Source organism: Odocoileus virginianus, chromosome 5 (genome assembly GCF_023699985.2).
Source record: "Odocoileus virginianus isolate 20LAN1187 ecotype Illinois chromosome 5, Ovbor_1.2, whole genome shotgun sequence".
In the NCBI taxonomy this organism is placed as follows: Eukaryota; Metazoa; Chordata; class Mammalia; order Artiodactyla; family Cervidae; genus Odocoileus; species Odocoileus virginianus.
The window spans coordinates 66,925,499-66,939,606 of NC_069678.1; the positions used below are offsets into that span (position 1 = coordinate 66,925,499).

At 38.2% G+C, this 14,108-nt stretch overlaps 1 protein-coding gene and 1 long non-coding RNA gene across 7 annotated transcripts in view; one reads left to right on the forward strand and one right to left on the reverse strand.

Annotated features, from left to right (window-relative positions):
- LOC110126067 (uncharacterized) overlaps positions 1 to 14,108 on the reverse strand; it is a 396,803-nt gene that overhangs the window by 331,575 nt on the left and 51,120 nt on the right. The gene's annotated exons all lie outside the window — the stretch shown is intronic.
- C5H1orf87 (chromosome 5 C1orf87 homolog) overlaps positions 1 to 14,108 on the forward strand; it is a 107,891-nt gene that overhangs the window by 92,508 nt on the left and 1,275 nt on the right. For all 3 annotated transcript variants that reach the window (XM_070468080.1, XM_020875521.2, XM_020875522.2), the window contains exons 10-11: positions 1,432 to 1,511; positions 5,015 to 5,222. In XM_070468080.1, the coding sequence (XP_070324181.1) occupies positions 1,432 to 1,511; positions 5,015 to 5,222 (288 nt within the window). The remainder of the gene's footprint in view (positions 1 to 1,431; positions 1,512 to 5,014; positions 5,223 to 14,108) is intronic.

Below are 14,108 nucleotides of genomic sequence, written 5' to 3' on the forward strand. Positions count from 1 at the left end.
TTGCATTTCTCGAGTTGCATTTCTCTGATAATGAGTGATGTTGAGCATCTTTTCATGTGTTTGTTAGCCATCTGTATGTCTTCTTCGGAGAAATGTCTGTTTAGTTCTTTGGCCCATTTTTTGATTGGATCATTTATTTTTCTGGTATTGAGCTGCATGAGCTGCTTGTAAATTTTGGAGATTAATTCTTCATCAGTTGTTTTGTTTGCTATTATTTTCTCCCATTCTGAAGGCTGTCTTTTCACCTTGCTTATAGTTTCCTTCATTGTGCAAAAGGTTTTAAGTTTAATTAGGTCCCATTTGTTTATTTTTACTTTTATTTTCATTACCCTGGGAGGTGGGGTGGGTCATAGAGGATCTTGCTGTGATTTATATCAGAGAGTGTTCTGCCTATGTTTTCCTCTAGGAGTTTTATAGTTTCTTGTCTGACATTCAGATCTTTAATCCATTTTGAGTTTATTTTTGTGTATGGTGTTAGAAAGTGTTCTAGTTTCATTCTTTTACAGGTGGTTGACCAGTTTTCCCAGCATCACTTGATAAAGAGATTGTCTTTTCTCCATTGTATATTTTTGCCTCCTTTGTCAAAGATAAGGTGTCCATAGGTCCATGAATTCATCTCTGGACTTTCTATTTTGTCCCACTGATCTGCATTTCTGTCTTTGTGCCAGTACCATACTGTCTGGATGACTAGCTTTGTAGTATAGTCTGAAATCAGGCAAGTTGATTCCTCCAGTTCCATTCTTCTTTCCCAAGATTGCTTTGGCTATTTGAGGTTTTTTGTGTCTCCATAAAAATTGTGAAATTATTTATTCTAGTACTGTGAAAAATACCATTGATAGCTTGATAGGGGTTGCATTGAATCATAGATTGTTTTGGGTAGTATACTCATTTTCACTATATTGATTCTTCCAATCCATGAACACGGTAATATTTCTCCATCTCTTTGTGTCAGCTTTGATTTCTTTCATCAGTGTTTTATAGTTTTCTATGTATAGGTCTTTTGTTTCTTTAGGTAAATTTATTCCTAAGCATTTTATTCTTTTTTTGCAATGCCGCCATCACCTTTTCCTGGAAACTCCTATTCACCCTCAGTTCCCCAGTTTAAGTGTCACTTCTTCCAAGAAGCCTTCTCTGACCCTCCATCACTCCTACCCCTAGCCTGAAAGAAATTTATTTTCACATTTTCCTTTGTTGTGTTTATGGTAGTTTGTAATTAAATAATAATCTTGAGTGATTATTTAGCACTTATCTCCCCTTTGTGAGCTTCATCAGGGCAGGAATTAGATCCTTCTTCTCCACCAGGGTATCCCCATCACCCCATACAATGCCAACCACATAGCAGAGTCTCAACATTTTCTTTGCCTGGGTGTATATGTGTATACGTTAAAAGGAAGAGACCAAGTTAAAACCATTTTTTTCTTTCTTGTCCAGGAAAGAAAGGAAAGGAAATTTCTGCTACTCCAGGGCATCCTGAAGTTCCTGAGATATCTCAAGGAAAAACTGAACAAATGGTATGCAGCCTAGTATAGAACTTGGGGATGGGCTTCACCAATCCTTTGCCTTCTATGCTCTGATGCTGGGTTAGGCTGTCCCTTCTGAATTTTTGATTTCCATCCAGTACTTCAGTATCAGACTATCTGTGACTTCAATACTCTACTCAAGCAGAGAAGGGAAATAGAACTCCAAGAGTGTGGTTGATTTCTGTCTGAGCCTGTATGCTTGCAGAAACTTCTCATCACCACTCAGTGACCGACTTGCCATTGGCCCCCAAACATTGAACCTGTGGTGTGTGAACAGGTGTCCTTCCAAAGCCTGTGACCGGTCACCAACTGCCATCAAAATAAAGGGTGGTTGTTAGGCCTATTTTAACATCTTAAATCCAGCTTCCAGAAGCAGGGTGACCTTTTCCCCAGACATCACATTTTAAAATGTAATGGGCTCTTTGATTTAAAAAAAGAAAATCTGGCAAGCAGTTAAAATTCTTTTTAATATTCCCAGCACTTAGCCTGAAGATGCAGACAAAATTGAAAAACAGCCTGAGTTTCTCTGTTGTTGTTGTTTTTTTAAATGCCTGGATTAGAACATAATTCATCTTCAAATGACGGGAGGCCTCTTCATACACTTCACACTTTGAAATATTTTAGAAAATAGTATCCATTTTGGCATGCCTCTGCCATGCAAGAAACAACAGCAAATGCTTTTCTCCTTGAGTGTTAAGTCTGTTGTGTGTAAGATTATAAAAAATATATAGTTTGCTCTTTTTCTTGCCTCGTTTGAAGATTTTACTGCATCTCGGCAATAATCGATTCTTCTCACATTCCTATATAAGCAGCATTCATTGTCTCACTTTTTAGAAAGGGAAACTGAGGCAGAGGTTTGGTAAAGCAGCTTTCTGATTGCCCCAGAGAAAATTGTTCATTGATGCATTCACTTATTCATTCAGTAAACATATCCTGAGCACCTACTATGTGACAGTCAATAACCAAAACTTGTAGATACATAAATGACTATCTCACAGGCCCAGCCTCCAGATCTCTGGGGGAGGGAAGAGATACTCTAACAGACACTATCCAATAGTAAGTGCTATGATGGATAAAAGGGCTATAAAGAATTTCCCCTCTCCTATCCTGAGGCTGTCAAGGAAGGCCTCCCATAAGGAGGGAAATATGAGTTGGGCCTTGAAGGATGAGTAGGAGCCCAACGCACTGAGGCACAGATGGCAAAAAGGACTTTTACAGCAGAAAAAACAGCATGTAAAAGGCATAAGAGCATCAAGCAGCTTTATTTTTTTCCCAGCTTTATGTGGCTGGAGGAAAAGATGCATATATCAAAAGAGAGGCAAGAACAAAAACTTAAATGATTTCAAGGGCCAAGAAAGGAATTTGGATGACATCGTGACACAGTGGGACCAAAACAGTATAGGGTGTGTTAGTCAGTTACTTACTTACCTACCAGGTTATTTCAGGCTCAGACAAATTCCCTCATCCCCTGTCTTTAGAGATCAAAGAAAGTGTGGAAATATCTGAAGAAATATGTAATTATTTAAAGTCAGTTCCTCAACTCCAAGGACCTCTTTGAACTTTCTAAAATCATACAAATCCTATGCAAATGTGCATTTATCTGGGTAGATTATCTGAAGTTTTCATTGGATTTCTAAAGTAGTCCAAAGCTCTAAAAAGTATAAGAATCCCTATGGTATTTACTTTATAAAAACTTTCAGCTTCTCTCAAAATTGATTTTATAAAAGTAGAACTCTTATATATTAATCTCTTAAAATGTACTGGTCACTGGTCATCCATATGGATACAATTCTGTATGAAAGTGAAAGTGAAATCGCTCAGTCGTGTCTCTCTGCGACCCCATGAACAATAGCCTATGAGGCTCCTCCATCCATGGAATTTTCCAGGCAAGAGTACTGGAGTGGGTTGCCATTTCCTTCTTCAGAGGATCTTCCCTACCCAGGGATTGAACCCAGGTCTCCTGCATTGCAAGCAGATTCTCTTACCATCTGAGCCATGAGGGAAGTGCATACAATTTTGTATAGCTTTATATTATTTCAAACAAGATGACTGTTCACATTCCCCAGCATCGATCTACATGGATTACTGAATTCATGTTTGTTGTTAACTTAGCCTCTTATTGAAATTACTATTCTTTAGAGCAGTGGGATCTCCACAGCTTATATGTGAGAAGTTTGAGACAAGGATGGAGAAATTCAGGTATTTGAAAGTTGGGAGAAGCAAAGATGGTATACAAAGTGGGAGGCCTAATTCTGTGACAAATTAGTTAAGAATATTTGGATTGCAACTAACATAATCAACTCAACCAACTTAATTTATTAGATGGATAGAGGAGCATATTTTGCATATATAATTATTTATAAAACAAATTGTGTACATAAAATAATTTATAATTATTTAATATATAATCATATATATAATAATATATCTATAATTATATCCAATGATAGAAATATAGCAAATTAAAATCAGAGACTTGAGCTTTGAACATCATCACGGTTTCTTATATCTTCTCTCTTCTCTGATGTCACTTTCGTATCCCTTCTCTCTCTCTTTCTTCTCATCTCTCACCCAGAATAATCTCTGTTTTCCTATCTCTGCCTTTAGCTCTCACAAGTGATTCCAGAATCACTGGATATTGTATTTATTGGCCATTTTGCATTAGATGTCCAGTCCTGCACTATGTGCTTAGATGCATGATGTTCTCTCTACAACCATATGTATCAACAGGAAGGGTAATTCCTGGAAAAGTGGGGTTGGGCAGGTCAAACAATAAATGTCCACTCTCTTTACATGGCAGGTGACAGAATGTCTTTCATGGATCTACTGAAACTCATTTGTCTATTTATTCTAAAAACATCTCTATTCTGTACTGGACATGAGTTTAGGATACAAAGATGAGCCTGACATAATCTCTATACGCTTGATCTAGTTTTCTGCCTACCATCAACCGTACAGTGAATATGTCTATTCCCCACACTGGGCGTCAGCTTCCTTTGTTAAATGAATAGGACAGGCAAAACTAGAGGCACCTTGATTCATTACAGTGAGCCCACACATCCAAGGTAACATCACATTATTGTTTAAATCACTTTTTGTCAAGAATCTCACACTCAAGGATTCAAAAGTTTTCCCACCAAGAAATTATAAGCATTGCCTATGCATCCTAGTAGTATAAAATAGAGTAGAACATCATGAAAAATCTTAGCTAGTTATGAAACCTCTGTGTAAACTAGAAATGCAAGCTGAATAAAAGTCACAATTTCATCCTTCCTTTAAAGAAAAAAGAAAATACTCAACATAGTAGTCTGTGTCCAGTAAGACTTGGCAGATATGGTCATATAGCACTGAGGACTTGAAAGCCATCCTCCAGATTTACAAGACAGACCCACAATAAATATTGCTAGTTGGGTAGCCTTGTCATTGGTCAAGAAACTGGGGGAGCTCTGGGTGGTGAATGCCTTACCAGTGAGATGTTTCTGCTGTTTTGGTAGAAAACTCCAGAAAAAGATTTGAAACCAGAAAACCCACCTGCTGAGACTTCAGCCCCCAAAGATATCCTGAATGCCTTGAAGATCAGGCCAGTCTCACAGCCTTCTGTCAGTCCTGTGATGAAAAACACATCTGAAGAATGTGAGACATGGATCGACAGGTTCAGGAAGCTAGAAAATGCCCTCTATCTGTGTGATCTGAGTAATACAGGTGAAGTGTGCAACTTACAGTTCATACATCTTTCTTTTTTTTTTTTTTTTCTTTTTCCTTTTATACTGGGATCCACAAATTTTATTTTTTATTAATTTTTGTTGGAGTATAGTTGCTTTACAACATTGTGTTATTTTTTGCTGAACGGCAAAGTGAATCAGTTATACATATACATATATCCATTCTTTTTTAGATTCCTTTCCCATTTAGGTCACCACAGAATACAATACAGTTTCCTGTGCTATACAGCAGATTTTCATTAGTTACCTATTTTATATATACTTGTATATTTATGTTAAGGGCTTCCCTGGTGACTCAGACTGTAAAGATTCTGCCTGCAATGTAGAAAACCTGGGTTCAATCCCTGGGTCAGGAAGATACCCTGGAGAAGGGAATGACTACCCACTCCAGTATTCTTGCCTGGAGAATTCCACTGAAAGAGCCTGGTGAGCTACAGTTCATGGGGTCACAAAGAGTTGGATACAACTGAGCAACTAACACTTTCACACTTTCATATATGGTAATCCCAATGTTCCAATTTATCCCACCCCCTCTTCTCCCCTTGGTAGTCATAAATTTGTTTTCTATACCTGTGACTCTACTTTTGCTTTGTAAATAAGTTCATCTGTATTATTTTTCTAGATTCTATATTCATATAAAATTTAGAATATAGAATTTTCTGTATTCTAGATTCATATAAGCAATATTATACAGTATTTGTCTTTCACTTTCTGACTTACTTCTGGCTGTATAGCAATCTCTAGGTTGATCCATATCACTGCAAATGGCATTATTTCATTTCTTTTTATGGTTTAATAATATTCCATTGTATATATGTGCCACATCTTCTTTATCCATTCAAGACAACCCTCAGAATGGGAGAAAATATTTGCAAACAAAGCAACTAGCAAGGGATTAATCTCCAGAATATACAAACAGCACATGCAACTCAATATGAAATAAAACAACCCAATCAAAAAATGAGTGGAAGATCTAAATAGACATTTCTCCAAAGAAGACATATATGTTGACAAAAAAACATATGGGAAGATCCTCAACATCACTAATTATTAGAGATATGTAAGCCAAAACTTGAGAAACCTATATGCAGGTCAGGAAACAACAGTTCGAACTGAACATGGAACAACAGACTGGTTCCAAATAGGAAAAGGAGTACGTCGAGGTGTATATTGTCACCCTGCTTATTTAACTTATATGCAGAGTACATCATGAGAAACGTTGGGCTGGAAGAAGCACAAACTGGAATCAAGATTGCTGGGAGAAATATCAATAACCTCAGATATGCAGATGACACCACCCTTATGGCAGAAAGTGAAGAGGAACTAAAAAGCCTCTTGATGAAACAGAGTGAAAAAGCTGGCTTAAAGCTCAACATTCAGAAAACTAAGATCATGGCATCTTGTCCCATTACTTCATGGCAAATAGATGGGCAAACAGTGGAAACAGTGTCAGACTTTATTTTTGGGGGCTCCAAAATCACTGCAGATGGTGATTGCAGTCATGAAATAAAAAGCCACTTGCTCCTTGGAAGGAAAGTTATGACCAACCTAGATAGCATATTAAAAAGCAGAGACATTACTTTGCCAACAAAGGTCCATCTAGTCAAGGTTATGGTTTTTCCAGTGGTCATGTGTGGATGTGAGTTGGACTATGAAGAAAGCTGAGTGCTGAAGAATTGATGCGTTTGAACTGTGGTGTTGGAGAAGACTCTTGAGAGTCCCTTGGACTGCAAGGAGATGCAGCTAGTCCATCCTAAAGGAGATCAGTCCTGGGTGTTCATTGGAAGGACTGATGTTAAAGCTGAAATTCCAATACTTTGGCCACCTCATGCAAAGAGTTGACTCATTGGAAAACACCCTGATGCTGGGAGGGATTGGGGGCAGGAGGAGAAGAGGATGACAGAGGATGAGATGGCTGGATGACATCACCGACTCGATGCATATGAGTTTGGGTAGACTCCAGGAGGTGGTGATGGACAGGGAGGCCTGGCGTGCTGAGATACATGGGGTCACAAAGAGTCAGACATGACTGAGCGACTGAACTGAACTGAAGCCAAAACTACAGTGGATGGCCATCATTGTCAAAAAAATCTACAAATAATAAATGCTGGAGAGGGTATGGATAAAAGGGACCGTCCAACACAGCTGATGCGAATGTAAACTGGCCACTATGGAAAACAGTAAGGAGGTTCCTTAGAAAACTGAAAATAGAGCTACCATATGTTCCTACAATCCCGCTCATAGTTATATACCAAAGAAAATCATAATTTGAAAGGATGCATGCACCCCAGTATTCATTGCAGCACTATTTACAATAGCCAGGACATAGAAGCAATCATATACCTTTCTATTTGTGTTGCAGTCTGTAAGTGGACACCTCCCTTTCTTTCACTTCTAATAAATATAATTTGTACATAAACCATGTGCCTGGCACTGTGCTGAGCACAATCAGGAAAAACAGATAAATCAGACATGAATCCCCTACCAGGTTGCTGACAGTTTCTCTGAGTCTAACCCACAATCCAATCATGTAACTCCCCTGATTGAAATCTTCAGCATGCCTGCTAACAGGCTGACCTCTAAACTCTTTAACAGGAGTTTATATTCCCCATCATAATGATTAATTTGCCTTCCTCAAATGTGCCTTGATTTCTCCTGTGACTATGCCTTTTCTAAACCTATGCCCTCCACCTGAGCTACCTGCCTCTCTTAAGTACCCCACCCCCTGCCAGCTCCTCACCTTGTCCACCTGGCTAATTAGTGCCTAAACATCTTTTAGGTTGGAACTCACGCTCTACTCCTCTGAGACTTTCATGATTTCCCCAGACATATCTAGGCCAACCTTTATCAGCCTTTCAGAGTTCTTTAACATCCACTATCATATTTCTATATTATATCTTTCTATTTGGGACTTCCTACTATCCGCCCAGTAGACTACATTCCTTTTGTATCCCGCACATTGCACAGTTCTGTTTGACCTTTTTATTGAGGGAACAAATAAATGAGTGAATGTTCATAAATAACTAAACCCAAAATAGAAGGTAATAAATGCCATTAGAGGGTAGTGCTATGCCGGCATTTGGAGAGAGGAGAATTCCTTCATAGTGAGGTGATCAGGAAAGGTTGTATTAGTTTGAAATTGCTTATTAAAGATAAAGTACCGTTTATATACAAAGGAATGAAATAGAGGGCCCTTTCTGGCAAAGGTGCAAGTTAGCCAAGCAAAGCATTATGTATGAAGCTCAATACAAGGAATTTGGTTTGAATAGAATATAAGGGCCATTAAGAAGACTATTAAATGAAAAAGGTGAAACTATAGGATGGGATCAGATCTAGGAAGGTGTTAGATAACAGACTAAGGAATTTGGATTTAATTCAAAGATAGTGAGTAGCGTGTTGAGTTTCTAAGCAGGGATTGATATGTTGAAGTTGTATTTCTTAAAGGTCCTCAATGGCTATGTGCAGAATGAAGGAGAAATTTAAAGCATAAAAAGAGTAAAGGATATTATTGCAATGTCTAAGTGAGAAAGAATGAAACTCAGAAATAAGTCAGAGACCCATGGAATGGAAAAGAGGGAGCAGATACAAAAACATATGCACTGAAGTTGTTGTACTTAATTCCATACTGTGTTCACGAAGAGATAGCATTATACATGGAGTCTAAAAATATGGAACAAGTAGTTCTGGTTGCCAGGAAAAACAGAGAAATATTGGTCAAAGGGTACAAACTTTCAGTCAGAAGATAAATTTCAAGGATTTAACATACATCATGATGACTCTCATTAACAATATTGTGTTGTGTAGTTGAAAACATACTATTAGAGTAGAGCTTTAATGGACTCACCATAACAACGACAACAGAATGATAACTATGGGAGGGAAAGGATTTGTTAATTAATCTTATTTTAATAAACATTTTGTAATATACATGTGTATCAATCATCATGTTGTACACCCTAAACTTATACAATGTGATATACTAATATCAATTACATCTCAAAAAAGAGTTAATGTGCACATTAGTACTTTCTCAGTTCAGTTCAGTCACTCAGTCGTGTCCAACTCTTTGCAACCCAATGAACTACAGCATGCCAGGCCTCCCTGCCCATCACCAACTCCTGGAGTCCACCCAAACCCATGTCCATTGAGTCGGTGATGCCATCCAGTCATCTCATCCTCTGTCGTCCCCTCCTCCTTCTGCCCTCAGTCTTTCCAAGCAGCAGGGTCTTTTCAAATGAGTCAACTCTTCGCATCAGGTGGCCAAAGTAATAGAATTTCAGCTTCAGCATCAGTCCTTCCAGTGAATATTCAGGACTGATCTCCTTTAGGATGGACTGGTTGGATCTCCTTGCAGTCCAAGGGACTCTCAAGAGTCTTCTCCAACACCACAGTTCAAAAGCATCAGTTCTTCGACACTCAGCTTTCTTTATAGTCCAACTCTCACATCCATACAGGACCACTGGAAAAAACCAAAGCCTTGACTAGATGGATCTTTGGTGACAAAATAATGTCTCTGCTTTTCAATATGCTATCTAGGTTGGTCATAACTTTCCTTCCAAGGAGTAAGCATCTTTTAATTTCATGGCTGCAATCACCATCTGCAGTGATTTTGGAGCCCAGAAAAATAAAGTCAGCCACTGTTTCCCCATCTATTTGCCATTAGTACTTTCTAGAAGTGATCATATAACAATACTAATACCTTTTCATTCTCTGTAATGTTTTTGTTTCACCTTGCTTTGAATTCTAGGCCACATAAAATATAAATATCATACAATACCCAAGGACTTCTAATAACTATAGCAAAGAGAGGGGGAAATGAAAATTGTAGATGGAAAATTCATCTAGCTGAATTAGAAGCTCATTTATTAAACTTCTGTTATGAGCCTGGCACTGTACTAGAGGCTAGACCAAGAGGAAAACCAGAAAGGATGAGCCATGGTCTCATCAAGGAAATTTTAGGTAAGGCACAAAGGCTGGCAATAATTCAATGTCAGTAAAACAAAAATTTTAAAGACAGATTATAATAAAGCATTATGATTGAAGACACAAGCTAGAGTTAAAGAATTCAAAGAAAAGACAGAAGAGATTTTTTTTTTCTTAAAGCACACTGTGTAATGTAGGCAGGTACTCAGAGAGGGCTCACTAGAAGAACTTGAGCTGAAGACAAATGGATGAGGAAGCTGTGGTACATATACACCATGGAATATTACTCAGCCACTAAAAAGAATTCATTCGAATCAGTTCTAATGAGATGGATGAAACTGGAGCCCATTATACAGAGCGAAGTAAGCCAGAAAGATAAAGACCATTATAGTATACTAACACATATATATGGAATTTAGAAAGATGGTAACGATAACCCTATATGCAAAACAGAAAAAGAGACTCAGATGTATAGAACAGACTTGTGGACTCTGTGGGAGAAGGCGAGGGTGGGATGTTTTAAGAGAACAGCATCGAAACATGTATATTATCTAGGGTGAAACAGATCACCAGCCCAGGTTGGATGCATGAGACAAGTGCTCGGGCCTGGTGCACTGGGAAGACCCAGAGGGATCGGGTGGAGAGGGAGGTGGGAGGGGGGACCAGGATGGAGAATACATGTAAATCCATGGCTAATTCATTTCAATGTATGACAAAAACCACTGCAATGTTGTAAAGTAATTAGCCTCCAACTAATAAAAATAAATGGAAAAAAAAAAAGAACTTGAGCTGAACTTGGAAGGAGAGATACAGAAGACTTTGAAACCATCTTCTGCAAAGGTTAGACGGGGAGAATGAGTATGATGGGGAAGAGAGTAAGAAAGATAGGACTGAAGGTCATGTTGAACCAGATGGTGAAGCTGATACCATGTTGTGAATCCTGTGGGCTGGGAATGAGCTTAATTCTCTACCCAGTGTTCACCAAGTTTCAACCAGAGGAGAACACCGTAAAAGCGGAAATGGATCTTTTAGGGAAGATACTGGAAAAAAGGAGGTCAAAAAGGTTACTGAAATATTCATGAGTCTAGGTACACGTATCAAAACTTCAAGAGTGGTAATGGGGTTACAAACAAAACCAAAACTCAAGCAGAGAGAAAAGATGTTTCTAAAGAAACAAATGCTGAGTTTTGATGATGGATGACAGATCATAAACTTAGTTGCTAAGAGACTCCCTAGAGACTGGGACCTTTCTCATACTTCTAAACTGTTCTGGGGAAAAATGAAGTTTTGTTGACTTTGGGGCAGATTCTGGCAGATTTAAAATGACTTTCTCATGGCCTTTTCACTATTTATGCCTGTTTTCTCTGTTTCTATGAAATTCATTAGTTCTTCAATAGCCAAGGAATGTGTCAGCCAGATCTGGAAACATCTATAACTATCTTTAATGAGGAAAGAGGATTAACTGAGGTCATCTTCTTGGTTTATTAGCCACAGTATTCAGCAGACCACCACAGCCTTCCTCTAGACACTGAGTAGATGATCCCTACTCGGCCCAATGATGAATCAGTGTTCTTTATTATGTGCAAGGAAATATGTAGGGCAGGGTGTTCTTTATCCAGGGTGAAGGCAGAACATCCATCATTAAATTAGCATTTCTGGGAACCTACTCTGTGCTTATTCTTTAATGGGGGTTGTCAAGAAAATATCCTTGAGGAGAAAGAATAAGGAATGACTATGAATAGCTGGTCGTGCTTTCTAAAGAAAGATGGGTGGTTGGGATAAATGTCTGAGTGACTGGTGGATTTGGAATTTTCCCAGTGAACTAAAAGCTAAATAGAAAATATTTTAGAGTTCAAAGAGGCAGAGTGCAAAGAGAGCCCTCAAGGATATTCTCTGCATGGGTCTGGACATGGCATCACTAATTCCTCACATCAACCACTTGCTGAAAGGATTAATGTTCTTATTTAGAGAGGAGAAAGCCAAACTCAAAGTGATAAAATATCAGCCAGTGAGAAGCTGAGGCATAATTCTAACCCCAGGTCTACTGACTTCCCACTGTATCAGACTCCCATGACATACTGGAAAGAGCATGAGATTTTGCTTGTTGCTTTGTTTCTTTGTGTGTTTTTAACCAGATTCAAGTTCAGACTTCACAAACTGCTGTCACTTTTATTCACCAAGTCTGTTTCCTCATCTGTAAAATAGTAAAACTGATAACAATAAAACAAACCTCCCATGTTTGGGAAAGGGAGATTTAAAATTTCTTTACAAACTATAAAATGAAGTGGATAGTAAAGAGGTTCTTACTGCTTTCATTTTGGTTCTGGTGGGATAGGGACAGGCTTTAACAACACTGATGAATTGTAAAGGTTATTTTATGCAGTTGTTTTGGGCATTCCCCAATGACAGCAAATCAAACAGAAATAAATTTCCGCCAATGGACTTTTGTCTGATACTACAAATCCTCTACTAATGGTAAAGCTTAGAAGACAGAAGAAAAGGCCCCCCAACAACACCAGTGGCGATTCTTATATGTGTTTCTTAGCATTAATTCTAATTTTTAATTAAAATATAATTTATACACAAATAATTTCTTCTAGTTAAAATATATTCCCATGTGTTTTAAATCATGTTGATGATATAACTATTATAACCATTCTATCATAGTATCTACACTAATGAGTGCTTTATAGTCCTAACACTGTGGTAAGCACTTACTATTTTTTCTTCATTTTCATCAAATTTAATTATTCCTATTTTAGAGTCAAGGAAACTGAGGCTCAAAATGTTAAAGTATCTTTCTCAGTCAGACATACTCCAAAGCTCAGGACTTATATTTCCAGAGGTAGAGTATGAGGAAATGTCTTGAGGGGTCCAACCTAGACCAGGTCAAGAGCAGCTGCCCCATCCAGGAAAATTGCAAAGATGCAACTGACTAACTCAAACAAAGATATTTCTTCAGAGGAAAGGACCAACATTTTAATAGGAGAAAGAGACCACAAATAAACCTGAAAAGAAACAGCAAACTGGACAGGATGGGATGGGGTGAGATAGGATGATATGGAATAGGATGGGATGGGATGGGAAGGGACAGGACAGGACTGAATAAAACTGGATGGAATAAATCACATTAGGACCCCAGCTGTCTTTAGTCCAGTTAGAAACACTCATTAGAGAGTAGTTCAGAGGAAAACATCACACTCAACTATCGTTGCACGTTGGAACAAAAACAGAGCTTAAACAGAGATGACAGGTGTCCACTAGAGCCCAACACTGATTGACTGGCCATGGCTTTCTACAGAATGAACAGGGGATCACTCCCTCTGGATTCTATGAGAAAAAATTTCACAATCATTATGACAACCTATGCAAATACAGGAGACTAGAAGAACAATATGCAAGGGATATATCCTTTACCTCTATAAAAGGTATTTAACAAGCTTGACACCTGTAGTGTAGATGTTCACAATTCATGGAAAATATTTAGAAAACGATCTGAGCCCTGCTTGAAACAATCTTTTTCCCTTCATTCTATAATACAGTATGATGATTAAATGCAAGGACTAAGCACAACCTTGGGTGAGAGAATTCTCATCTCCATGCCTCAGTTTCTCTCTCTTTGCAAATAAGTTGTTGTAAGGATTAAGTGAGTCAATATTGGTTAAGTTGTTTGAAGGGATGCCTGAAACATGGTGAATGCTGTATATAAGTATCAATCAATATTGTTGTTGCACTCTAAATTTTCTGCTTCTCTTACCATCCTGACTGGTTGGGGATCTTCCTAAGGTAACAAACCCCTTCTCAATATCCTTTCTATTCCCAGGCACAGTATCTGACATTTATAAGCTCACAAATCAAGGCTTATCAATGAGTTATTGATTTTTTGCTGTTATCGTGTTCTACACTTACACTCCTCTCTGCAGCTATCAAAATCTGCTTACCC